A 26,792-nucleotide genomic window follows, 5' to 3' on the forward strand; every position below is an offset into this window, starting at 1 on the left:
GATAACTAATAAGAAACTGCTGTATAAAATAATGAAATAAGATAAACTGCTACAAAAAAAATTTTTTTAGGAAAAAAAAAAGAAAGTGTCATAAGCCATACACTAGTTTCTGTCCTAATCATCCTATATTTAACACCTTCCAGTTCACCGAAATTGAAGAATCATTATCAATTTCTGCTGGAATATGAATAACACATTGTCTTCAAGCCAGATTACAATGCCCTACCTATATACTTACTATTGTGTTATTCAACTGAGGAAGATGCAGAATTATAAAATATAATCCCTGCTCTCAAATTACTTATAGTCTGCTTAGGGATACATAACCATACATGGCTATGTAGGTAAATTAAATACAATTGTGGTCCTCAGATGGGCAACAGCAAGGCTCTGGGGGAAATATACATATAGAGGGAGCCATCTCCACTCATCAGTTTCATGGCAGTGCCACATCCTATCAGAGCTCCCCAACAAGGAAGGAAGTGAAATCACTGTTTGGTTGTAGTCAACATCGAAGTTTATCAGAAGAACAAAATATTTGCTGAACTTAAGGTCCTGAGTCTTTGTGTCTTGGGGTTTGTTCTGGTCTTGGTTTCCTATTTAAATTTTGTTTTCCTGTCCTGGATATTTTTAATGTGCCATATGTACTTTTACTGTAGGCTTTCTCAAACCCTCTATGGAACAAACTGGAGCACAAATATGATTAAACAACCAAATGAAAAACAAATAAATGAGTACATTTAAAAAATTTCGTTATTACCATCACCAAAAACAAATGAATATCTGGGCAGGAAAACATGGTTAAATTAGCAATTGACTGAGACCTTGGCCTTCTATGTTATCTATGATTACATGGTTGAACTTGCACTTACAGAGTTGGAAAAACTGTAGCTGTAACTTTTCATACAGTATTCAGAGTAAAGTCTGACCATGAAAGAATCACCTTTGCAATACTGAGAAATAAGGTCCTCAGTGGGGATGAGTACCACCACTCAAGGGTGGTGTAGAAATGTCATAAGGCTTACTCAGAGCCACAACATTTTTCAAACATTTTCTACTTTAAATCTCAAGTTTTTACCTCTTAGATACAAGTTGCTATTATTTTGTTGAGATGTTTCATTTATAAAATGTTTCACTTCTCTCTCCCTTTGGGGGCTGGGGATTATCCCGAGGGTGTTGAGTGTCTGCTCTTTTCTTAATATAGTAGAAAGTATATACTTTAGCCTGTTCCAAAGTATTTTTGTTCCCAATCTTTATTCTAATTTTTAAGTTTCACTTTATTTGGAGATGAAACCATAAGGAAAAAATAAAAGCTAGTAGCTGTTTAATTCCTTCAGCTACTTTATAGATTCCAGGTTCTTGGTCTGTTTGGCCATAGCAGAATTTATGAAAATCTAAAACATTAACGATGCCTGAAAGGCAGGCTGCCACACAGAGATGAACACATTGCCTGGTCTGATAGGAGAATTATAGAAATTTGAAACCTCAGCATTTTGAAGATCATTAAGCTATCATTTTTGTATGCGTTCAGAATATGTCACGAATAATGTTTAGATGGAGTTCATATAAACCCAATTCATATTAGAACTGAAATATTTTTTCTGTATAGAAAACGTAACTTGACAGTAAAAACAGATGTTTAAATATTTATAGTAGGCAACAGAAAACACTGTGGAAAAATTCAGTAAAAGCAGTGTTAGTAGTGCTTCCTGTCCCTTTTTATAGTACGGAAAAATATGAAGCACAAAGAATGTGATTATATATGCAGAAGATCAGCTCTTATGGTGTAAATTTTATATCTGCCATTACAGACCAACATAGCATCTTTCACTGTCAAATTGAGTTAGCTGTGGAGCATATCATGGATGCCTTTAAAGCTATTTTCCATTAATAATAAGGCATTTAAAAATATGAAAATAAATTATTACAGTATATACCACTGGTACTTTCAGTTTGCTGATTTGCGTGAATTAAATCCTATTTATAGGGTAGCATTATTGAAAGTGAATGGAGGAAAATGATCCAGAAAATCAGGACTTCTTTCACATTCACAAATTGGAAACCTCATTCTCTCCAATGAAGTGAGTCAGCACTTCAGAATTAAAAATTCTACTCTGCAGCTAGTCTCAAGGTGCATTTTAAATGGGGTCACTCAAGAAAGTGAAAAGTGCAATGCAATTGCATTTAAGTTCCTTGGACTCTTTCAGGTGTGGGAGCTGAGTGATGAGTAGCTGATACGTGAACTGTAGCTAACCCCTTTTATAGCATATTTTTAGAGTTCAATAAAACAAAGGAGGGAAGTGTTTTGTGTTAATGTTTCCTGTGTATAAGAGATGATAATAAAATATTTTTTTACATGGAAACTAATTTAGCAGAGATTCTCTTAATGTATATTTTCCTTTTTATCTATTATTATCCTTCTCCTAAACCACTAGGCTAGGCAAAATCTGTAACAGTGGTCGATTGAATCTGCGGTTGCCTGGACATATGTTTTAAATTTGACCCAAATTACGCATACGACCCAAAAGTATGCATGGACAGAGTATAAAGTTTTTATTGACGATAGGCTACATTTCAGGTTGTATTTCACATTAGATTGAGAGGTGAGTTGGCTTTTACCCTTGAAATAATCACCTTTTACCTCCAAGTAAGAGGGAAAAAAATATTTTAAAACCTTTAAAATGTTTCTTTCTGACTTAACGCTCAATCTGTTGTGTTCTCTGTCCATGAACTAAGAATTCTTTCTGCACCAACTTTTCAAGGTAGGAATCAAAACAATATTGAAATAGTTAAACTTTTTCCTAAGAATTGCCCCATGATTTAAAAAAGAAAAAATTCAATATATGGACAAACTAATAGAATAAATATAGCCAAAGACTGACTTTGAAAGTAAAGTTCAGAAAAACTCCCCAAATATGTATGAAAAAAGTCTAAGTAATGGATAATTTCGGAAATAAGACTTTGAGGTTAACATCTAGGAAGATCAAGATCTTTTTATTAGGATTTTCAGAAGCAGATAATAGTCAAAACAGAGGGGAGAAAATAATAAATGAAATCATAGAAGAATTCTACACAAAGCCGATAAAAGCTATACCAGTATTCAGACTGAAAAAACTCACTATGTGTTGGGTCAGATTAAAAAAATAATCTAATAGTCAGATATTACTATTCTCAGTTATAATTCCATGGATTAAAAAATGTGCGTGTGTGTGTGTGTGTGTGTGTGTGTGTGTATCCCTACATACTTCTAGAAAGAAAACTGTAAGCTGAAAAAGATACAAGAACTACACTAAAATTACATTTCTCACAAGCCACACTGGATTCTAGAAGATAATGGAGCAATATTTTCAAAGTTCTCAGGGAAAAAAACTTTAGCCAAAAATCTTTTGTTGTCAAAACTATCTATTAATTAAGGCAACAATAAAAAATATTCAAATATGCATGGATATAAGCCATTTAATACTATCCACAATTCCTATATGAAAAATAAATATTTGGAGAGTTACTTAAATGAAATGACAAAGAATCTAAGAAAAAAGATAACTTGAGATGTCAGAAACAACAGCAGCAGATTGAATCCACTTGACCTTGATTCTTGGAATATTCTCCTTTAAAGAAGACAGGATTAATGGCATTTCCTCTTCTGTGGGTCTGTTCACCTTGCCACCATACTTAGTTCTATGCTTAATAATATTTATATAATTAGAATATTGTAAATGCTGTCTATTGGTTTTTTAGCCTCCTAAACTAAACTAATGAGAAAGTACAGAGGACTGAGTTCTAGTTATGGAAAAGAATTTAATAGTTTATGGCAATGTAAAATAATACTATAAGAAAAATCAAGAAATGTAGGAACATATTATTCAAAACTATGATGGTAGGCATCAGAAGAACAAAAATAATACATTTTAGAAGTGTTTGTTTTTTTTTCAGAGAGAGTAATGTTGGAGGAACATTTTCATTTTATACTTAAAAAAACTATGTGCATATATTACTTTCCTAGTTTTAAGAAAAGCTTAAAATTTAAAGGGCACTTTCATCAATAGGGGATTGTTAGACTATAGTTCTTCTTCATGATGCAGCAGATAAAACAAATGATAATACTAATGTATTGCTGAAATCAATATTTTTAAGGGAATAAAATAAAGTTGCCATATGGATGGACGGCATGACATAATCTAGGTTAAAATGCTTTGATGTTTACATATATTCATGTGAAAAAAAAGTCTAGGAGGCTACAGAGCTGCTCTCACTTCTTCTTCTAGTTCTACAGATATTTAAAGCTTTACAGGGGCTTTTAATAATCACCTTTGCAGTTGTAACACTCAATAAAGACATTTTGAAAAATGAAATTATTTGAAGCCCAGAGAAGGGGAATGACTTGACCCTGACCAGATCAGCCAGGAAGCAAGTGGCAGAATCAAAACTGAAATCCAGTCAGTACTGGGGTTGCCAAGGCTTGGGAAATTTTAGCCCGCCTCTCCAAATTTCCATCAGCCTTCCTAAGCCACCCCTAATAAAAATGTTAACAACAACATCAACAATAATAATGACAAATATATGTGTTAAGTTTTATGTAAAGTGTGAATAAAAGTATCTTCAGGGGAAAAATAAGTCTATATCTCTGCCATCTTGGTGTGGGATCGGGATGATAAGGAAAGGCTTAATAAAGGAGGTGACTGCTGGGTAAAGCCTTGGACAACGGGCATAGTTTGTGACAGACCAAGGTGAGAGCAGAGCTGTGGTCAGAGTCATTCCAGGTACTGCAAGGGCACCAAAAAAGAACTTGTGTGACAAAGGCAGTCTTTTCTGTTACTATTCATGTTTCTTGTGAAATAAAACCACAGGTACCATTAAGATCAAGGATCCCACCACAAGGACAAAGACAAAAGCCAGGTGGTAAATGGGAAGAGAAGAGAAAGATCATATTAAAAATTTTTTTGGACTAAAGAAGGCCATAGTAATTGAATGTAAACCTTAGCCCTGGCTTTCCTAGCAGCTGGAAAGAAAGTGAAATCATTGTCTGGTAGCAGTCAACATCTCAGTTTATCAGAAGAACAAAATAATGCTGTGTGCCTAATCAAAGACATTAGTAATATGCTGTGGGAAAGTAGGAGAATGCTGTAATTCTGACTAGATGGTCAGGAAAGGCATCACAAAGGAGGTAGACCATGAACTGCATTGAGAAGATTTTGCCTGGCAGAGGGGACAAGTAGAAAGAACATCATAAATACAGAGATGAAGATTGGACAGAAGCTGGACTACGGAGCAGTCATGTCATGAGATAATTTAGTTTAACAATCTCCCCTTTTTTAGAAACATTTACCAAACGCTCATTTCTGAGCTATATGGCCCTGCTGACTGATGCCTAACCGAAACCAGTCCAAACAGATTCCCATTCTAGGGTACAAAGGTTTGAAACAGAGACACTCAGAGACAGGACACTGCTGGAGTGGTCGCATCTAACGGAGCATTCCAGAGGATGTGCAAGGTCCACGAGTTCTGACTTAGCTACCAAGGAATTTGTTTGATCTCATGAAATAATCCAAGGTTCTGTCAACTAATTCCCCTTTGACCTAAGCTAGCCAGAGTTGGTTTCTGTTACACTCAATACCAAGTCTCTTAATTAACATACTATCTTGGGGAAATGGCTGTGGCTGCACAGGAAGGAGAGTGATGTCATGTGGTAGGAACTGCTCGAGGCCTTGAATGCTGGATCAAGGTGATCCGTTAGTCCAAAGGGCAGAACTTAGGTCTGGTTTATGAGCCAAGTTTTAATGTAATATGGATCCAGGAACGTAGGGTCTTTTGCTTCCACTAAGCCTACAGCATGTATCTTGACTGCAAAGAAAAATATCTTGCGAAAACTTTTATATTTAGAATTAGTCAGCTGGACTCAGTTTAGATGATCCCAATTTTGTTGGCAACATCCAAAGCGTCACAGTCAGGAGCCAGTCGAACATATGCCTTCTTCTCTCCATCAGGCCTGATTAGGGTGTTGACCTTAGCCACGTCAGTGTCATAGAGCTTCTTCACGGCCTGTTTAATTTGGTGCTTGTTGGCCCTGACATCCACAATGAACACCAGTGTGTTGCTGTCTTCTATTTTCTTCATGGCTGACTCGGTGGTGAGGGGGAACTTGATGATGGCATAGTGGTCAAGCTTGTTTCTCCTAGGGGCGCCCTTCCGAGGATATTTGGGCTGCCTCCTGAGCCGCGGTGTTTTGGGCCACTGGAAGGTGGGTGACGTCTGGATCTTCTTTTTTGTGTGGCTGTGGACGCCTTTCAACGCTGCTTTCTTGGCCTTCAAAGGCTTTGCTTTGGCTTCGGCTTTGGGAGGGGCAGGGACTTCCTTCTTCGCCTTCGGCGCCATCTTCCTGCATCGCTTTTTAACCAAATTTCAAGTGTGCAGCTCTGGGATGATCCCAGTCATACCATACTGTAGGGTAGATCTGCTCACACTTCCCTTTCCTTTACCCTTTCCTTTTCTCCCCTTCCTTTCCCTTCCCTTCATTGATTGAAACATCTAAGTTTCAGTAAGGTTTCTGATTTAAAGGAACACTATGGTGCATCCTCCTGTATCACAAATAATTACATCCTTAATTTATTTTGTAAGTCAAGGGCATTTGTGAATGAGAATTTTCTCTAGCCAGACGTACAAATGGAAATTGATACATACCGAAGTCCTACATCTAATGAACTCATTACTGGGACTGTGCTGTGAAGAAAAGAGAAATAATGGCCATCTCTCCCTCTGATTATGTGTGGTTATCACAAGATCTATAATTTGTAACAAAGGTTTACTCCAGGGAAGTCAGTGGCCATGAGCCTGGCTGACCCCAGTTCACATGGGAACCAACCACTGATATGGCATGTAAAAAAGGACAAGCAATTCAAGAGATGACAAAGCCTGAGAGGTTACCAGAAAATGAAATTGGAGAGTGGGAGGTGACAGCCAAGTTACTATGCTGCCCTTACCAATTTAGTACAAATGAGAAAAAAGTCAAACATACAGCTTCATCCATGACAAAACTGGGTAATGAGCTTTTCATCAAATGTAAGGGACCAGACTGAATTAAAGAGCAATCTTTTTCACTATGCAGGCAACAAATGGCTAAATAATTAAGGAATGGGAGGGTTTCTACTTAATAACCTAAGGGATTTAGGGCCTTCACCTTCTTAAGATCATGTCACAACCTGTGCAGAGTATGAATTACACACTAGTACAGCATTCTCATTTGAGTTGGAGCATTAATATTGACGAGATGTTCTGACCCAAGAGAGAAATGTGACATGAAATCACAGGAATTTATTTTCCAACAGCTTAAAAAAATAAAAAAAGACAATAAATCAGGGTGTGATGCTCACTTGAGATGGAGTTTGGGTGGGGACTACAGAGGGTAAATAGGCACTTTTATTTCTTCCTGATAAAATTACCATCTTGGTGTTAGCACCCAGGGTGGTACCAGGCTGACAGTGGTATACCCAAAATGAACATGCCAAGAACCAGGCAGCTGCCAACAAAGGAGAAGAGGTCAAGACCAAGACTCCAGTTAGCTTGGAGATGTGGAACTTGAAGAAGCCCCACTGATTTAGTGAAAAGAAGGTGATTTCCTTGATAACAATGGCACTTCCAAAACTGTACATCTCCAATTCATAAGCTCCAGCCTACAATTATGATTACCAATGCTGTTTATTTAAAAAAAAACACTTGAATTATAAAGATATTCAAGTATACCTATTACATATAATGTACAAATAAAGAAAAATAGAGAATTTTAAGTATAGTTTATAAAATTTATTGTTCAAAGGTATTCTTTACATTGAATAAATATAAATATGCTTTATTATATTGAATTGGACATCGCTCTAGTTATTCAAATGAGATCCTACCTGGAGTACAAATATACATTTTTCTACTGGACAGTCCAACTGAGTCTCTTTGAGTAGCTAAGGTTCCTGTCATAGTGGAAAGAGCACCAATCCCAAGTAATGAGGTTTCCAAGTGGCATCATTATCATAAGTGGAGAAATTCAATCCATGCTCCAGATTACTTCAGAGCCAGTAAAACTTACGAAGAGTGAATTATTCATGTTATATATTATATATTTGTTATGATCAAAAAAGCTTCATATTCACAAATGAATTCTATCAAATGAAATAAATGGCACTTACTAGGCACTTTATAATGTGCATTAATAGTATAACTATAATTTTTATTTAATCCTCACAGGAGCCCTATGAAGTTGCTATTTTTAGCATCCTCATTTTACAGATGTGGAAACTAAGGCATAGAGAAGATGTCCAAATGACACAGTGTTTCTGCCAAAATTCAAGCCCAACTTGCCTGATTCCAACATTTTAAACTGTTGAATATGATTATAGTATCTGAAGTAGGGATGAAGACATCTGAATTCCAATTATTCAGATAAGTAAATGCTTTTATGGAGAAAATAACATTCAGCATATGTCTTGGTTAGCTACAGATGTCAAATACCCAGATTACACATCCAACCACTAAATGTACTAATAGGCCAAATGCTAAAACAACTTCCTTATTAGGCTTGAAGGTTATAGAGCTGTGAATACACTTGGCTGCTGATCTGAATTCAGGCTGCTACTCCGCTATGTTCGTTGTGTCGTATGACTTTGCACTGAGCCCCCAGAGGAGCCACAATGAAAAATTAGCTGTTCAGTATAACAAGTTGCCAGATGCTGGACTCCAGCAGGTTACGGCATCTCAAAGTCCTTGTGCAGCTTGGGAGGAAATATCTCGAGCCCCAGATCTCGAACTTCATGTGTTATAAGTACAATGCTAAAAACTCAAGTTTCATTTCTTGTGATTAAATACACGACCTTAAAAGGCTTTTTAAAGAAAACAAAAACTACTGTAACACTTTTTATTTTCTAGCTAAGTGTCACCTATTTTCTTCACAGGGATAAATTCAAGTGGGTTACAATGTCTGCTTTGAAAATTTTTAGTAGTCTTTTCCTCCTAAAAGAATCCAGGGGGACTTCCCTGGCGGTCCAGTAGTTAAAGACTCTGTGCCTCCAATGCAGGGAGTCCGGGTTCAATCCCTGGTCGGGGAACTAAGATCCCACATGCTGCGTGGCACGGCCAAAAAAGTAAAAAAAAAAAAAGGTTTGGGTCTCAATTTAAATAGTTATCAGGGGGCTTCCCTGGTGGCGCAGTGGTTGAGAATCTGCCTGCCAATGCAGGGGACACGGGTTCGAGCCCTGGTCTGGGAAGATCCCACATGCCACGGAGCGACTGGGCCCGTGAGCCACAACTACTGAGCCTGTGTGTCTGGAGCCTGTGCTCCGCAACGGGAGAGGCCACGACAGTGAGAGGCCCGTGCACGGCGATGAGGAGTGGCCCCCGCTCGCCACAACTAGAGAAAGCCCTCGTACAGAAACGAAGACCCTACACAGCCAAAAATATAAATAAATAAATGAATTAATTTAAAAAAAAAAAAAAATAGTTATCAGGGAGTGAGGGTATCTCTTTTGATAACAAATTCTGAAGTAAAAGATTAGGACATTGAGTCATTGAGAAAGTGTTTGGGAGTAAACTGTTTCATAAAACTGAAAAATAACCACAAGAAAGCGACGCTTGGGCCAGTAAGACAAAGACTGATGATTTAACGATTTTGCCCAGACTGTTTCCTGACCACATAATCAAATCATGCCCTCTAACCAATGTAATATACACAGGAAAAGTCTGGTCACAAACCAGAAGCTGGGCTCTGACGCACTGATTTTAGATTTTGAAGAGATTTCACAAGATTTAAAATCTTCCTGTCTCATCCAAAAGTTGCTCTTCTTTCCAACTCAAAACTTCTCCAGAGACAATATTTTATTGGAAAGTAATTTTGACGAAATCAGGCCAATTAGTACACACAAACTAATTTCTCTAAGTCTGGAAACTTCACTTCAATTCAGATCTAAGTGCCTGCTTTCACTAGTTCACGAAGGCTGCCTCTTCTGCATGGTTTTCCTGATAAAGCTTAGTCTGAGTCATTTGTTCCACCATCAACTACTGATCAGTATTTAAATACTTCTTTTCCTAAACCAAAGCTGCTCCTGGGTTTCCTTGTGCTTATGTTCTAATCCTTACGTGATAGTTCTGCATTCAAGCTCCGAAAGCCTGGATTGTAGACCCACATCTCTGGGCAAATCATGTAACCAATCTGGCCTCACCTTCCTCATCTAAAGAATGAGGAAACCATCTACCTGCTTCACAGTGTTCTGAGGATCAACTGAGATCATGAACAAGATGTGAAAATTGTAAGGGCAACAAAACATAGGATGATATCACTATTATTGTTATGCAACATTCCACACAAGATGTAGAAAAGATATAAAATTTACATGAATGTTCCCCCAGGTTTTAATTCATGAAAAAGTGCCCAGAATGGACCTTTATACAGTGTTGTTGTTGTTTTAATTTCCTCAGTGCACTGGAAAAAATATTCCTGAAAGAAATGATAGGTTCTGTAAAAGTCTTCATTTAAAGTCATATTTGAGAATCATGGTGCAGCATGATTAAACAGTTTTTATCTAAAGCAACATCAAAATACAGCTTCTCTTTCCCCTTTAAAAAAAGTTTGTCTCTGTGTGTGTGTGTATGTGTGTGGGTGTTGCGTGTTGTGTGCATGTGTGTTTATGTACTTTGAAAACTTGTTTTCCTTATCAGTTAATAATATAAGGTCACATTAAGTCTATTGCCCTTACCTTTCACTGCAATATATCTGCTTTGGCAACTGTTTCTTACATAGGATATTCTATGAACTTGCAAGTTACTTCCCCCTCAGATCAGTGATCTTGTCCTTTTTATATTAAACTTTGTCTCTTTTCTGCTGATAGCAGTTCCCCCAGGTAGTCAAATCTGGTCCATGTTAACTTGCCTCCAAACTGAGCTGCTTGTGGAAATGTGCCATTATGGAGTCCACTAGTCATTTTAAGTGCTTGCAGGGTGAATTCAAACGCATTCCTTTCCATCCCCTTTTTCTTCATTCTCCCACCAACTCTACTTTCCCCTTTCTCTTTCTCTTGATACACAGCTGCAAAATTGTCTCAAAAACTCTTGCTAAGAAATCTACATTTAAAAAATGGACTTCTCTATATTCACATGATATACTGATTCTCCAGTCTAACACTTCTCTACAAATTTGGCAACACTATCTAATCTATCCTCACCTTGTGTCTACTGTGACTCCTTTGAAATTTCATTTTCATAGTCCAATACTCACATCTTCAACTATTTCTTGAGAAATCTGGTTGTCATGGAATGTCTACTGAAAGAAAAGCAACTAAGTTCAGAACACTATTTTCAGTTGACTGCAAAACTACAGCACGCAATGCAGATAATTTTTCTCATAAGCTAGGTGTAAAGACATATAATGTGCAAACTTCATAAGAGAATATTTTATTTTGAAAAATAAATCTTCACCAGACCAAACACATAAGTTTACAGAAAACCAGTAAGACATCATTACACTTATATAACACCTTGAATAATCCAAAAGGAGCCCGCTGGTAACATGAGAAATAGTCAATAGGGTTGTAACACTGACAAAATGGTAGCATGTGTCTAATGGGATCAGAAATTAAATTACAACTGAAGTTCCATTTCTTAAGGCTATTTTCATGCATTTATAATTTTACCAAGAAAAACAAGAAAAAAGTAAGTTTGATAGATACTTTTAAAGATGACTATGAAACTTTAGACTGTAAATACAACTGTCCTAAATCAAACTTTAAAAAGGCAGCCATCTGGCACCAAAAGCAAAGGCAACAAAAGCAAAAATAAACAACTGGACCACATCAAGCTAAAAAGCTACTTCACAACAAAGAAAATCATGAACAAAATGAAAAGGCAACCTACCATATGGGAGACAATATCTGCAAATCATGTATCAGATAAGGGGTTAATATTCAAAATATATAAAGAGCTCCAACAACTTAACAGTAAAACAACAAACAACCTAATTAAAAAATGGGCAGAGGACACAAATAGACATTTTTCCAAAGAAGATGTAAACAGATGGAGATGGCCAACAGACACATGGAAAGGTACTCAACACCACAAATTATGAGAGAAATACAAATCAAAGCCACAGAAAGATATCTCATACCTGTCAGAATGACTATTATCAAAAGGACAAGAAATAGGGCTTCCCTGGTGGCGCAGTGGTTGAGAGTCCGCCTGCCGATGCAGGGGACACGGGTTCGTGCCCCGGTCTGGGAAGATCCCACATGCCGTGGAGCGGCTGGGCCCGTGAGACATGGCCGCTGAGCCTGTGCGTCCGGAGCCTGTGCTCCGCAATGGGAGAGGCCACAACAGTGAGAGGCCCGTGTACCGCAAAAAAAAAAAAAAAAAAAGACAAGAAATTTATTTATTCTCACCAACAATAAATAAATACACATACATATATTGGAATGTTATTCAGCCATGAAAAAGTAAGACATCTCACCATTTGAGACAACAGGGATGGACCTTGAGAGCATTATGCTAAGTGAAATAAATCAGACAGAAAAAGATAAATACTTTATGATCTCACTTATATGTGGAATCTTAAAAAAAAACAACAACAACTGAGCTCATACATACAGAGAACACACTGGTGGTTGCCAGAGGTGGAGGGTTGGGGGAGGACAAAATGGGTTAAGGGGGCCAAAAGGTACAAACTTCCAGTTATAAATAAGTCAAGAGGATGTAATGGACAGCCTGGTGACTACAATTAGTAATGCTGTATTGCATATTTGCAAGTTGCTAAGAGAGAAAATCTTGAAAGTTCTCATAAAGAAAAAGTCTGTAAGGATGTACAGTGACAGATGTTAACTAGACTTATTGTGGTGATAATTTGCAATACACACAAATATTGAATCATTATGTTGTACACCTGAAACGAATATAGCATTGTATGTCATTCATACCTCAATAAAAACCAAAAAAGGTAGCCATCTTTGAATAATAGTTAATAGCTTTAAGAGATCAATAAACTAAAATGAAAACCTGAATGCCGACTACTTTAAGCTCTTCTAACAATTAAAGACACCCTACACGTAGTTCTGGAAGTTTGTTTCAGATGTGATTTCTTAATTCAAAGAAAATCAATAGGTAGAACCAACACAAATTTGAGTTGGGAGTGGGTAGTCTATTTGAGTTGGAGGTGAGGATTGTGTTGCTGGATATGAGGTTTGTGGGTGAGGGAAAGGAACTTCACAGAGGAACAACTTTTTTTCTCATAACGGAAAGTAACCTGAGCTGACTTCAAATAGTAGTGCCTTCCTTGAGATATTTATACGTTGTAGATATAAGACACATCTACAGAATGTTATCACTTTGTGATTGGAGCTCATCTCAAGTGCAACAACAGTCAGCCTGCATTCCTAAAAGGGCCCTTGACAGTGTACTATTTCAGTTGACTTTGAAGCGTTTCATCCTTTATTCCCACTTCCCTACCCTACTCTACATATTATACAATAACAAAAAGATAACACTTACACAGTGTTTGCACAGGTGGGAACTATTATTATACCCGTTTTTCAGGTAAAGAAACTGAAGCACAGAGAAATCAGTAACTTGCCCAAGGTCATATATTCAGTGGTAGGAACAAATCATATGTATAATTACATTGACTCCAAAATATAATGAAATAAATTTGTTCTCTGTTAAAGATTTCTGTTTAATTCTGCTCTGAGTAGTACATTCTATTGTTTTAGATTCATTCCCTTTACTGAAAGCAGATTTCTTTTCAGATTCATTTAGCCAGATTTTACTACCTACATTAAACCTATCACTGGGTACAAAACAACTGGTTTTAATGAGGCCTTGGTTACTGTAAGCAATGTAGTGTATAAGGCAGAGGCATCTTTTCATAAATACTCCTTTCATAGAAGAAACAAAGGCATATTTCAAAAAAGAGAATTTGTGGATTTCAGTTATAGATTGTGTCTGAAATAAATATATTCATACATGACTTACCATATTTAAGTATGCACTAGCAGAACAAATCCTATTAATCCATAGTAAATAAACACTCAGTTCTATTACAATACATGGAAGTCATCAAGCAGACAATACTTTTTTCATTAAACCCTGAATCATTGTGTCCTGCCAGCAGCATGAAATAAATTAATGTTTAATATTTAATACTATATGATGGTAATAATGAACCAAATATGTATTTTAAATTTTATGTTATTTGACATTTCAATTTTAACTCAAAAGTATTTCTAAAAGGGTTGAAAATCTGTGCTTGAAAGTAATAGTTTAAATTTAATAAGTGTTTCTGGCTTTTTAATGCCACCTTACGGTCATAGCATTCGATCCTTTAATGATGATTCAAATCCAGTTTCAGAAAATGTGAGGCATGTTTAGCATTAAAGATATGATAATCTTCAAACGAAGACATCCATAAAATCAAAAAATATAGAAAGGTCATCAAATGACCTATGGGATTTAAAAAATTATGTATAAAATGATCAGTTTAGCAATCAAAGTTTTTAAATGGTTTAATCTAAAGATAGACAAAGTTGTAAAGCAGAAACTAACACACCATTGTAGAGCAATTGTGCCCCAATAAAGATGTTTAAAAAAAAAATAAATAAAAAAAATAAAGATAGACAAAGCACCAAACACATTATTAAAATATGAGTTGACCTTAAGCGAAAACACAGCTTTGCATCTAGTATATTTCACACTAGCAATTCTTCTTAAAAACAGCAACAGGGACCAAAACGAATCAGTTCACTGTTGTCTAAAAGGAAGAACAGATCATTTTCTCTTCCTATCAATAAAGAGAGGAAAAAGTTCTTTAAAATATGTGGCATTCTGTGCAGATGGGCACAAACAGCAGCCTGTGTCACACATACATCACATCCCTTTGGCATCACTAGGCTTTACTTCTGTCGATTTTCAATCACGAGGCAAAAATGCAATAAATCTGTTTATAAGAACCATAAAATGTGTAGAAGTGAGGAAAAAATAAGCTGTTGAAATTTCAATACCTACACATCTCTTTCTGTATCCAAATTTTAATCCAATAATACAATTCTGCTGCTTCTGCTCATTTCCCATGTTCTTTTGTTATTATAGAGGACATCTAAATGTAAAAATATTTCATGGGTTTAAGCAATAAATTTGTGAACAAGAGAAGGAGAATTAAGTATGAGGGCAGATGCGGGGGAGTGTGTGGGTGTGTTTGCATGTGTTTTCTTCTTAGAGTCCCAAATCCCTTTGGATTATTAGTGAAGCTCAGACAGAACTTTAAAGCAAATACAGGGAAATGACAACTAAAGTCCAACTTCATAATGTATAAGAATCCCCTGTCCTAAACCTTGACACGCCTTGAGAAGAGGGAAAGGTGTTCTTTATTTTTCACTATTTTACTAACAATTATTAACCATCTGATATGTGTCAGACACACTCCTGGACACGCTTCCATATTTTACCTCATTTAATATTTTTTTTAAAAATTTTTTAAACATTTTATGTCATTTTTAAAGGTTACTTTCCATTCACAGTTATTACAAAATATTGGCTATATTCTCTGTGCTGTACAGTAAATCCTTGAGCAATTTTACACCCAATAGTTTGTATTAGGTTGACCCAAAAGTTCATTTGGGTTCTTCCAAAAGACTGTGTGGAAAAACCTGAATGAGCTTTTTGGCCAACCCAATACCTCCCACTCCACCACCCCTACACTGCGCCCCGCAACACTGGTACCACTAATTTGTTCTTTACTTGTGAATCTGCTACTTTTTTGTTACATTTACTAGTTTGTTATATGTTTTTAGATTCCAAATATAAGTGATATCATACAGTATTTGTCGTTCTCTGTCCGACTTAACACTTAGCATAATGTCCTCCAGAGTCCATCCATGCTGCTACAAATGGCAAAATTAGTTTTTTTTTTTTTTTTATAGCTGAGTAGTATTCTATTGTGTATATTAACCACATCTTCTTTATCCATTCATCTGTGGATGGCCACTTAGGTTGCTTCTGTACCTTGGAAAATGTAAATAATTCTGCTATGAACTTTGGGATGCACATATGTTTTCGAATCAGTGTTTTTGTTTTTGTTTTGAATATATACCCAGAAGTAGAATTGCTGGGTCATATGGTAGTTCTATTTTTAGTTTTTTGAGGAACCTCCATACTGTTTTCCACAGTGGCTGTACCAATTTACATCGCACCAAGAGTGACAAGGGTTCCCTTTTCTCCACATCCTTGCCAGCATTTGTTATTTGGGTTCTTTTTGATTATAGCCATTTTGACAAGTGTGAGGTGTTATCTCATTGTGATTTTGATTTGCATTTCCCTGATGATTAGCGATGTTGAGCATCTTTTCATGTGCCTGTTGGCTATCTCCATTTCCTCTTTGGAAAAATGTGTATTCACTTCTCCTGCTCATTTTTTTTTTTTTTTTTTTTGAGGTACGCGGGCCTCTCACTGTTGTGGCCTCTCCCGTTGTGGAGCACAGGCTCCGGATGCGCAGGCTCAGCGGCCATGGCTCATGGGCCCACCGCTCCGCAGCATGCGGGATCTTCCCGGACCAGGGCACGAACCCGCGTCCCCTGCGTCGGCAGGTGGACTCTCAACCACTGCGCCACCAGAGAAGCCCCTCCTGCTCATTTTTTAATCAAGTTGTTTGTTTTTTTGATGTTGAGTTGTATGAGCTGTTATATATCTTGAATATAAATCCCTTATTGGTTATATCATTTGCAAATATTTGCTTCCATTCAGTAGGCTGTCTTTTCGTTTTGTCGATTAACTCATTTAATCTTGACAGCAATCCTTCTGATGTGGATTTTATTACCCTTATATTTCTGATGAAGAAACAAACTAAGAACACTAACTAATTTGCCCATTTTAGACCATAATTTCAACTCTGGCCTTCCTTTCAGTTAATAAACATTTCTTAGTACTTTCCGTACATACCAGGCCCTATGTTTAGCTCAGTAACTATCCTAAAAATCCATCTCTCTTTTACTGCACCACATACCCCGTCCCTGACATCCAGCATGGGTACCTAGCCCATATTAGGTTCTTAGTGAAGATTCACTGAATTATTTGGTTAAATAAGTTACTTGTCTCTACAACATAGCATTTAAATAGATATCTGGATCCAGGGTGATTTTACCTTAAAATAGCTTGCTATTCAGCAGTAAAATACATATTTTAAAAATAATTTTTAAGAAGAGGAATTATTTCACTGATTATGAGCATCCAGGCAACCCACATCAGAGGGCAAATACTTGTCCTTCAGACTTACACGGAGAAGGAACTGTGGTGCAGTGTGATACGTGCAGCATGATGAACATTATTACCTCAACCTAGTGTATAAATAAACCATCACACAGTCATCATCTAATTATTTCAAGACTGTGTGATCTGCATACCCAATTCAGTTACAAACATTACATGGGTATCGTCTTCTAATGCATGTTCATAGACTCAGGGCATAATGCATAGTGTTGGCCAAAAAAGCAACATAAGGAAACCACACAATGTGAAGATTACTTTGTAGTCGGACATCAAGGAGTTTGAACGCTACCTCTGCCATTTACAAACTACCTCATCTTGGGCAAGCTACTTTACTTCTAAGCCTCAGTTTCTACATTGTAAAATGCAGGTGATTACAACTGTACCTAGCTTACCCTTCAGAGATTATTGAGGACTAAATGACATGACGTACATAAAATATTTAGCACATGCCCAGGTCAGAGTTACGGTTCATTAAACGTTAGCTTTATATTAGAATAAGAATTAAGCTGGGATGAAGTGAGAGAGTGGCATGGACATATATACACTACCAAATGTAAAATAGATAGCTAGTGGGAAGCAGCTGCATAGTACAGGGAGATCAGCTCGGTGCTTTGTGACCACCTAGAGGGGCGGGATAGGGAGGGTGGGAGGGAGACGCAAGAGGGAGGGGATATGGGGATATATGTACATGTATAGCTGGTTCACTTTGTTATAAAGCAGACACTAACACACCATTGTAAAGCAATTATACTCCAAAAAAGATGTTTAAAACGAAAAAAAAAATTAAGGAAGCTGGGAAATAAATTTTCTGGTAGGTCTGGGGTTGAAGAGACTAGACACCTTTCTACTCTCTGACCTTTAAAGCTTCGTAGTATGTAGGCAAATGCCTGTTCCTGAATCAGCTGATCTCCATAATGTAGGATTCCAGAAAAATCACCTCATTTATTTTTCTTAATTTAACAGCATCCTGCTTAAAACACAAACACATACCTTTTCATACTACCATTCAAAATAACTGCTTATAACTTAATAGTAAAAATGGGAAAAATTACTGATTTCTTTCTAAATTATCCTATACTCCCTCAACAAATTTTACCTTTTAATTCTATAAAGAAAACACTAATTCCTTCCAAAGGCATGATCAAACCCAAAGATTAGTGATAAATCTGAACATTTAAAAACATATGTCTCAGAAAAAGAAATTATATTAGCCACTTATTCACGTATTAAATGAAAAATGTATAAGATTGTAACTGGCTTAGATAATTATGTTCCTCCTTATTAGGTGGTACACAATTAATCTTTTATCTCCAAATTACTAATTACTTTGATGTAAGATGTCTATACAACCAACAGATAGATATATTAAGCTCTTAATTTCTAAGTCTTAGCCAAAAGACCATATTGCCCCAGTAGAATAAAAACAAATGTTTCATTTTGCTTTTTTCATTTTATAACCTACATAGAGGCATGAGGAAACTCAGGTTTAGAATACAGTCCTCTGAGGGAAGCCAGATAGATGGAAACTTTTCCTGTTAGAAGCAAAACCCCTTGTATCTTAACTAATCACTCATTTTATTCTATCATTTGGGTATTCATCTCCTTTTGAATTAGTATATAATTATTCTGGATACAATAATTCAATACAATCATCTTCCAAAGGCCCATTTTCAGTATGTTTTTGAACAAGCAGTAGAAGACAGGAACAAAGCACAAGCTATAGCAGGGCTCAAAACTAATATTATTGCCTACAAAAAAAACAACAACCTGCCCAAACATGGCACAGGTACACTAAATAAGCAGAAGTGATAGGTCTTGACAGCCTGGGAAAGATTTAGTTAGTAAAGTCAGACATCTAGGCATTCAGCTCGGTCACCAGTGTGAAGATTAGTAAAACTGAGACAACAGCTCTGCAAGAAGTTGAGAGAGCACGCAGTAGGAAAAACTGTTCAACAGGATAATCCTTGAAGACTGGCAGTTATTCTGAGGTAGTACAGAAAGAAAATGAAGCAACTAAAAAGGAAATCAAACACCTCCTCTCCAATCTATCTTTCACACTGTTACCAGATGTGAAGCATAATTCCCATCATGTCATTCTCCTGCACAAGAAGGTACCAGCCTAATCTGTCATACACTGATTTTCAAACCTTGCTTCATGACACGCCAACTGTTCTGCTGAGGAGCAAACATGATGTTAATGTGGGAGAGGACTCGCAGGGAGGGTGGGAAGCCAGTGTCTCTATCAACCAAAGCAACTCCATTTTCCTCTTTCGTATACACTGGGGTTTTGTTGTAAAAATGTGAGAAGAAAATTCTGCTGGTAAATAACAATTGAAAATGGCTGTCTTGATACAGTTCCATCTTCTCTGGCTGGTGTTGGGGACATCCATAAACAGATGCTACTCTACCTTTCAAAACTTCTTTCTCACAACTCTTCCAAACACTCCAGCCATTCCAGTCAACACGACTGGGCTCTACATGTTCCATGTACATTACCTCTTCAGCCATTAACCTCACTGTCAAGAATGCCTTTGTGCTTGCCTTCATGTACCTTGTTCAATTCAACATATTCTACACAACTTCTGTGGACAAAATGCTTTGTTAAATTAGACATGTCCCTACCTTTCAGTAGCTTTCAGTCTAGTGGACAAGAAAACAGACAAAACAATTAACACAATGTAAATAAGAAGAGGGCTTCCCTGGTGGTGCAGTGGATAAGAATCAGCCTACCAATGCAGGGGACACGGGTTCGAGCCCTGGTCCGGGAAGATCCCACATGCCACGGGGCAACTAAGCCTGAGCCTGCGCTCTAGAGCCCACAAGCCACAACTACTGAGCCCGTGTGCCACAGCTACTTAAGCCCGCACACCTAGAGCCCGTGCTCCACAACAAGAGAAGGCACCGCAATGAGAAGCCCGCGCACTGCAACGAAGAGTAGCTCCCACTCACCGCAAGTAGAGAAAGCCTGCGTGTAGCAACAAAGACCCAACACAGCCAAAAATAAATGAAAAAAAATTTCTTTTTAAAATATATAAAAAAGAATAAAATCAACATTAAAAAGAAGGCCACCCAAAAAAAAAAAGAAGGCCAAACTCCTACAGCTTCTGAGGGAAAATGAGAAAAAGCAATTTTTTTTCTAGTAGAATCAGAAAAGGTAAGGATATTTGAACTGGACGCTACTGGATGTGGATACAGAATATAGTGGAGAGTAAAATTCCTACAGCATAAACATACAGAACAAAGTTTGTCAAAGTACCTGGCATATTCTGGGGATGTACAGGAAGGTATGTGACTGGAATAGACTGGAGTACACTAAACTGGAAAGAAACCCTGGAATGAGTTCCTTAAAGGCCTAGGATGCTTTGGTAAAAACAATCTCTAATTTGACAAAGCATTTTATAGTTTATAAAATAGTAATTTAAAGCATAAAAATGTAATAATTTTAAGCATAAAAATAATTTATGCTTTCATGTAAATTATTTCCATCAATCGTCAGAGCAATCCAACCAAGTTAGCAGGGAAAAAAAATTATCAACCCTATTTTACAGATGAGGAAACTGAGTTAAGCAAGAAGACTAATATTTACTAAACATCTACTATGTACCAAGCCCTTTGCAAGGTAAATAGCAAACATTATGATCTTCTGAGATAAAGAATTGTTATCACCCCAATCTTATAATTAGGAAAACCAGTTCAGAGAGGCTGACAACCTTGCCCAGGGACATGTGACTAGTATGTGACAGATTCAGGACTGGGACCAGGTCATGCTTCCAACTTGTGCTGTGCCATCACGGGAGGCCAATTTTTAGAGGCTGTTGAAGACAGTGGTATTAAGACCTGACTGTTTTTAAAAGGACTCTTAGAGCATTTCAAAGGGCACGTTAGAGAAGAAGGACAGAGGGAGATTATCAAAGTAATCCAGATGAGAAACCTGGGCCTGAAATAACACAGAAGCAGTTAGGATGGCACAGCAGATGAATGTAAACATTAGCCGCAAAGTGGCAGTGAAGCCAGAGGGTTTGACTGACCCCAGTCAGATACACGGATTACACCCAAGTCCCACGACTGCCTTCTAAGGTCTGGTCTTGACTGTTCTTTTTCTAGATTCTCACTACCCTTCTCATGAGTACCACATGGTTAAGCATTTGTAAGATGTCATCAAATCTAAGATGCCAATGATTTTAAGATGCATTATTATCTATGTTAAAAGAAAAAATGCTGTCGAAGTATATAACATGCCATTGACTTTAAAATGCACACTGATTTCGGGCAAAACAAAATGCGAAAAGAGATCTGCATCTTAGAATTAATGAAACATGGTAACTTTTCTATTTTTTCAGTATGACTTTATTCTCACACCTCAACAAGACCACGCCTTTCAAGGAATAGTTTCTTAATGCCAAGGCCTTAAATGCAATGCAGTGCTTTGTAATCATTCTGTGGGGACTGCAGGCACTGTCTTCACAGACAAAGAGCGTGCAGTCTAGACAAAATCCTTCTCGGTCCACAACGTTTATGGGCTTCCTGAATTCCTGAGATCTGACACCTAACTGGCTATTCCTCATTACCTGTCAGTGACTCTGCAGTAACAGATAACATGAGAGTAAGCATTTACCAAGAATGATGAAGATGGTGGGGGTGGCGGAGGTCCTGGCAGTAGTGACCACAAGAATGATAACTGCTATTTATTCAGTGCTTGCTATGTGCCAAACATTCTACATGGACTCTGTTGCTTAACTCTTGCAATTCTATGATGCATACAGTACCAGCAATCTTATTACTAAAGAAGAAAGTCGGTTTCCAACTGGTAATCTTGAAGAAATAAAAACCTAGAGGAGAGTGATTTTTAAATCAAAGGTACATATGAAGAGAAATACGCCTAAGAAAGAATCCTGCTAGCTTTTGTTTATCCTGATTTTGTGAAACATAAACTCAACTCGTTAATTGTTCTTGCATGGCTCTTTATTGATGATGGATCAGACTGACATTCCTGGTCAGCATATATTTCTTTCCTCTTTTTTTTTTTTAAAGAATAAACCCTCATTTCATAAACATGAGCCAGCAGAAAGGGACAAGATAGACTCCAGAGAACCTGCAGTCCTCATTCTTAAAGAACACATATTTCAGGGATGATGGCTCTTAGGATATTCACATGTTCAGCAGACCTCAATATAAACATGAAACAACAATGAAAAGTCAGCAAATCAGCAGGAGGAATAAACATGTCAGAAACATGATGGCATTCAGTGACCACCACGTATCTTAATAAATGAGCTCATCGTCCAGCTTGTGTAAGTCTTCTCCTGTGGGGCATCTTGATAAACCAAAGAATCAACAGAAAATACTCCCGCAGTGCTTGCTTTTTTAAGTAGGATTATGTGAAAGTAACTGAGAATTACTGCCATCCCTTTACATTGACAATCTTCCAATTAATGAGAAAATGGATTTTTTTCCCCAAAGTATTGGGTTTGAGAATCTTCTGTTCTCCATTAACTAATTTTTCGCAAATGTTTTTAATGCTTAAGGTACACGTATTTGCTATTTATAAAAACGCAGATGCAGTTGACTCACCTCCTTACAATTTTGAATTTGTTCTTCAAGACAACGCTAACTTTTCAGTTCTCCTGTGTGCTGAAAACCTGATTCCAAAAGGGAATCATGCAGATCCCCCCAACAACTCTTCCATTTTAGTCATCCTTAACAGTCATCTCATCAACTTTTTTTTGCTCACCATATATCAACGCTTAAGATTCCTAAAAAGTTCACATTGTTTTTAAAGGACAAGGAGAGAACTCTACTGGAAATGCCATGCCTTTCCCTCTAAACCCCTTCTTCTTTTCAACATCAGGCAAGTTTATATTCATCCTACCAGGACGAGCTCAAATATCATTTCCAAACTGCTCTAACAGAATTAACAGTTCTTCCCTCTGTACTCCCCAACTATTTGTCCATACTACTATTAGAGTACTAACAAATTTATTATAGTAAATTGTTTATATCCCAGATAATGAAGTCTATGAAGACACACAACATCACTTATTCATCTCTGTATGACCAAAACATGCCTGAGCCAGGGGTAGTTATTTAATAATTTTTGTTGAATAATTTTATTAATGTGACTCAAAGTCCTCAGTAATAATTTTATTTTATTTAAGGAAAATATTGTAATATTAGTCTTTGAAACGGCAGTGAGAAAGAGAAAATATCTTTTTAAGTAGTAGAAACACAAAATGGAGTATAATCCCGAGTAAAAATTATAAATTGCAGAAAATAATATTTTTCTTGCAATTCTATGATGCATACAGTACCAGCAATCTTATTACTCAATATAATAAGTATTCATTCATTTTCTATGGTTTCTTAATTCTCTTCCATTAAACATCACTTGGGGAGATTTTTATTTATGAATGGTTATATCTAGTTTTATGAACCTGACAAATGTCTTGCCCCATTATTTAGTACTGAATAAAGCAAAATTCACTTTGCAACTTTTTGTGAGAATATTTGTCTGCCTTTTAGAGATGAAATAAAGCAATATTAAAATGTATATGCATAGCATGAATATAAATCAGCATACAGATAGTTGAATATATGCTTGGTCAAAGGGAAAAGATGGACCACAATTATAAATATAGCCTAGATAATCTAAAAAGCTAATAATCATATGTTGACATACGAACTGAAATTTTATCAATTGATAAAACACCTATGAATCTATATTCTGAGCCCCATTCTAAAAACAGAAAAAATATGGTTTATGTTATTTGATTATTCCCAGTCCATAGCAAATCTCTAAAATCTGACATGAATAATGCTTTGGGGAAACATTTTCAAATTTTCATCTGACCATACTTGACATCATACTTCTCAAATACCAGCAAACTGCTCTTGGCATATTACTCATTCCGCCACTATACGTAGTAGATACACTTAATAACGTAACTATAACCTCTATTAATAACTCAATAAATACTAAATTGAATGACTTCTATGTTATCACTATAAGAATTAGTTTAATATTGTGATGCTGATATTATATTCTTATTTTCTAGGTCAGGAAACTGAGACTCCTAAGTTAAATAACTGGTGGCAAGTGATGGAGCTAGAATTAGAATCCAGATCTAATTTATACATTCATATTCTTTCTCCCATACTACAGCATGATTCTTGCATTTACTCTGTCAAGTATTATTCTTGAATAAGCCTAACAGGGTTGGCTTAGCATTTCTAGTACCTTACTTGTAAAACTGAATTCCTACATAGCAGAGGGCAGGGGAGCACGGCTGAGATGGCAGCTACTGGCTCTCTGTACTGTCAGAGATGCTTCAGGCTGTGTTCCCATGGGCTGTGATTGACTCTCAGGCTGCCTGTATCTGTGATGAGGCATTTTATTTCACAGGGTTTATGGGCGGGCTAGTCAATAAAATTTGGATGAATCTGGACTGGATGGAAGGACTCTCAACCTGAATTAGTGAAAATCCACTGTTGTAGAAAAAACTTTTAAGTCATTATATTGCTTTCAATAATATGCAGTAATTTAGCTACTTAAAAAGAAAAAATAATCATGTGCATTTGGAAAACGGAGTACACAACATTGAGCAGTAGTGGCTTGAAGCAGGAGCCCCAGAATAAAACACTGGGTTGAATGCCAACGTGCTCACATCAGTGTTTTTGTTATACAACTATGTTCTTTCTAGAAAAGTCAGGCATTATAAGACGTCCAGGCGTGAATCTTAGAATAGTAAAACTAAAGGAAGACTACAACAGAGGTTTGTGAAATTTAGATATTATAGAATTAATTAACTATTGGAATCACAGAAACTGTAAAAAATAAGTATGTAACGTTTTAAGCCACTAAGTTTGTGGCAATTTGTCACTCACAACAGAAAACTAATAGAGAGGGAGATACTTAAATGGTTAAAAAGGAAAACCTTAATGCCTCCAATAAAGCAGGCTTTTTCAGAACACAAGGGCTAGGCAGACCACAGAGCCACTTCCTTGTTCAATGAGTAATGCTGCCTTGTGTTCCTTCCTGACACCACACTAGTTCAGCATGTCCAGACCCTAAAGCATTACCATGTATGGATCACAGACCTCACCACAGTCCCTATGAGTGCTGCAGGGAGCATGGTACATACTGCGCTTTCAAGCAGTACCCTATTCTCTTCTGGGAAGACCCATACTCTCTTGGATCTAAGGGGCCCCAGTGGACATGGCTCACAACAATCCTTTAGCAGCCATTAAAGCCAGGATGGGAGATTGCTGTGACCAGTCCTTTTGAGCATGGGGTTCTAGTCTACAACTGAAAAAGAAGGGTGTAAGACAAAGACAGGCTCTTAATTTCTGTAATATATTTAGCATTAAACTCAAAAATACAGAATAGTGAACAAGCAAACACACAGTATGGAGAGAAAAAAGACAGCGTGGTATCATAGAAAAAGAATACTATAAGAAGTCTGAAATGCTCTGACAGCAGCAGCCCTGCCCATGGGTACTAAACGGGAGGCTTAGGACGCCTTCAGGTGTGTTCCAGGTCTAACAGTCCTACATTCTTCAGTCTTCACATAAGAATATGTAGTTCAACAATTATAGTAACAAGCAGCTACTACCTTAGAAAAAAAGTGTACTAAGACATCAAGAAAGCAACTATTCTATCTGCTAAGAGTACTTATTCTCAGTAACTAAGATTAGCAGGCAGGGCTCTGAATTTTAGCACACATTGTATCCTTAGCATTTGAGAGTCTAGTCTTATAAATGTCAACCCATACATCTTGGCTGCAAAGAAAAGGCCATTCAAATCCTCTAAGATAACCTCCAGCTAATTTATATATGTATATATTCCTTTGTTATTCTACTTTAAGTTTAGTGTTCAGAAGTCATTATTTAACGTACAGTTTCTTGCTATAAATATAACTGTGAAATACTGACATTTCATATGCAAGCTATGAGTAGTGCTGGTTTAATGTTATAGCCAGCTAGCCAAAAAATAGGCATAAATTAAAGTATTATGTTATAAAGCCTACCAAGTAACTAAGATCAAAGGGATGTACATGATATTTCCAGGCTTTTTCCGGCATATGCCAACAAAGAACAGTCAGCGAGGAAGATAACTTTGGTTGAAAGTCCTATGCTGCCATGTCAGAAAAAAGAGAGCTAAACCGTCTACTTTCCATCGCTCATCTTGTGTCACTAGTAGTCTTTATCATTCATTAAAAATGGTTAAGTATTCCTACCTAATTTTTTAGCAATTCTCTACTATAGCTTGGTATTAAAAAGCTTACATTTGGACTGTACATTTCAGTTTCTATTCTCATTGCAGTTTACAGAGAAGTAAAAAAGTACTGTATTTGCAACTTAGGCTGGTATTAAACTGACCCCTGCTGGCCTCATCTTTTCTGCATTTGTCAGATACGACAACACCCAACTGCATCCTACTGTTGAAACTGCATTTGATCAGAGTCCCATATCAAAAACATGACAAAGGAAAAGGACGGCTACTCCCACAATTGCAAGTGGAA

The 26,792-nt window shown here is 36.9% G+C and overlaps 2 protein-coding genes across 3 annotated transcripts in view; both read right to left on the reverse strand.

Moving 5' to 3' along the window:
• The window catches only part of SMYD3 (SET and MYND domain containing 3), a 718,781-nt gene that overhangs the window by 446,497 nt on the left and 245,492 nt on the right, over nt 1–26,792 (reverse strand). The window lies entirely within an intron of this gene.
• On the reverse strand, nt 5,863–6,372 carry LOC116762023 (60S ribosomal protein L23a-like). Its single transcript, XM_032648670.1, has one exon. The coding sequence runs from the start codon at nt 6,370–6,372 to the stop codon at nt 5,902–5,904; it is 471 nt and encodes a 156-aa protein (XP_032504561.1). The 3' UTR covers nt 5,863–5,901.

This window comes from Phocoena sinus, chromosome 1, assembly GCF_008692025.1.
Source record: "Phocoena sinus isolate mPhoSin1 chromosome 1, mPhoSin1.pri, whole genome shotgun sequence".
Lineage (NCBI taxonomy): Eukaryota > Metazoa > Chordata > Mammalia > Artiodactyla > Phocoenidae > Phocoena > Phocoena sinus.

Excerpts from the sequence above, each read along its gene's own strand:
- LOC116762023 (XM_032648670.1), bottom strand. The coding sequence starts at position 6,372 with ATGGCGCCGAAGGCGAAGAAGGAAGTCCCTGCCCCTCCCAAAGCCGAA.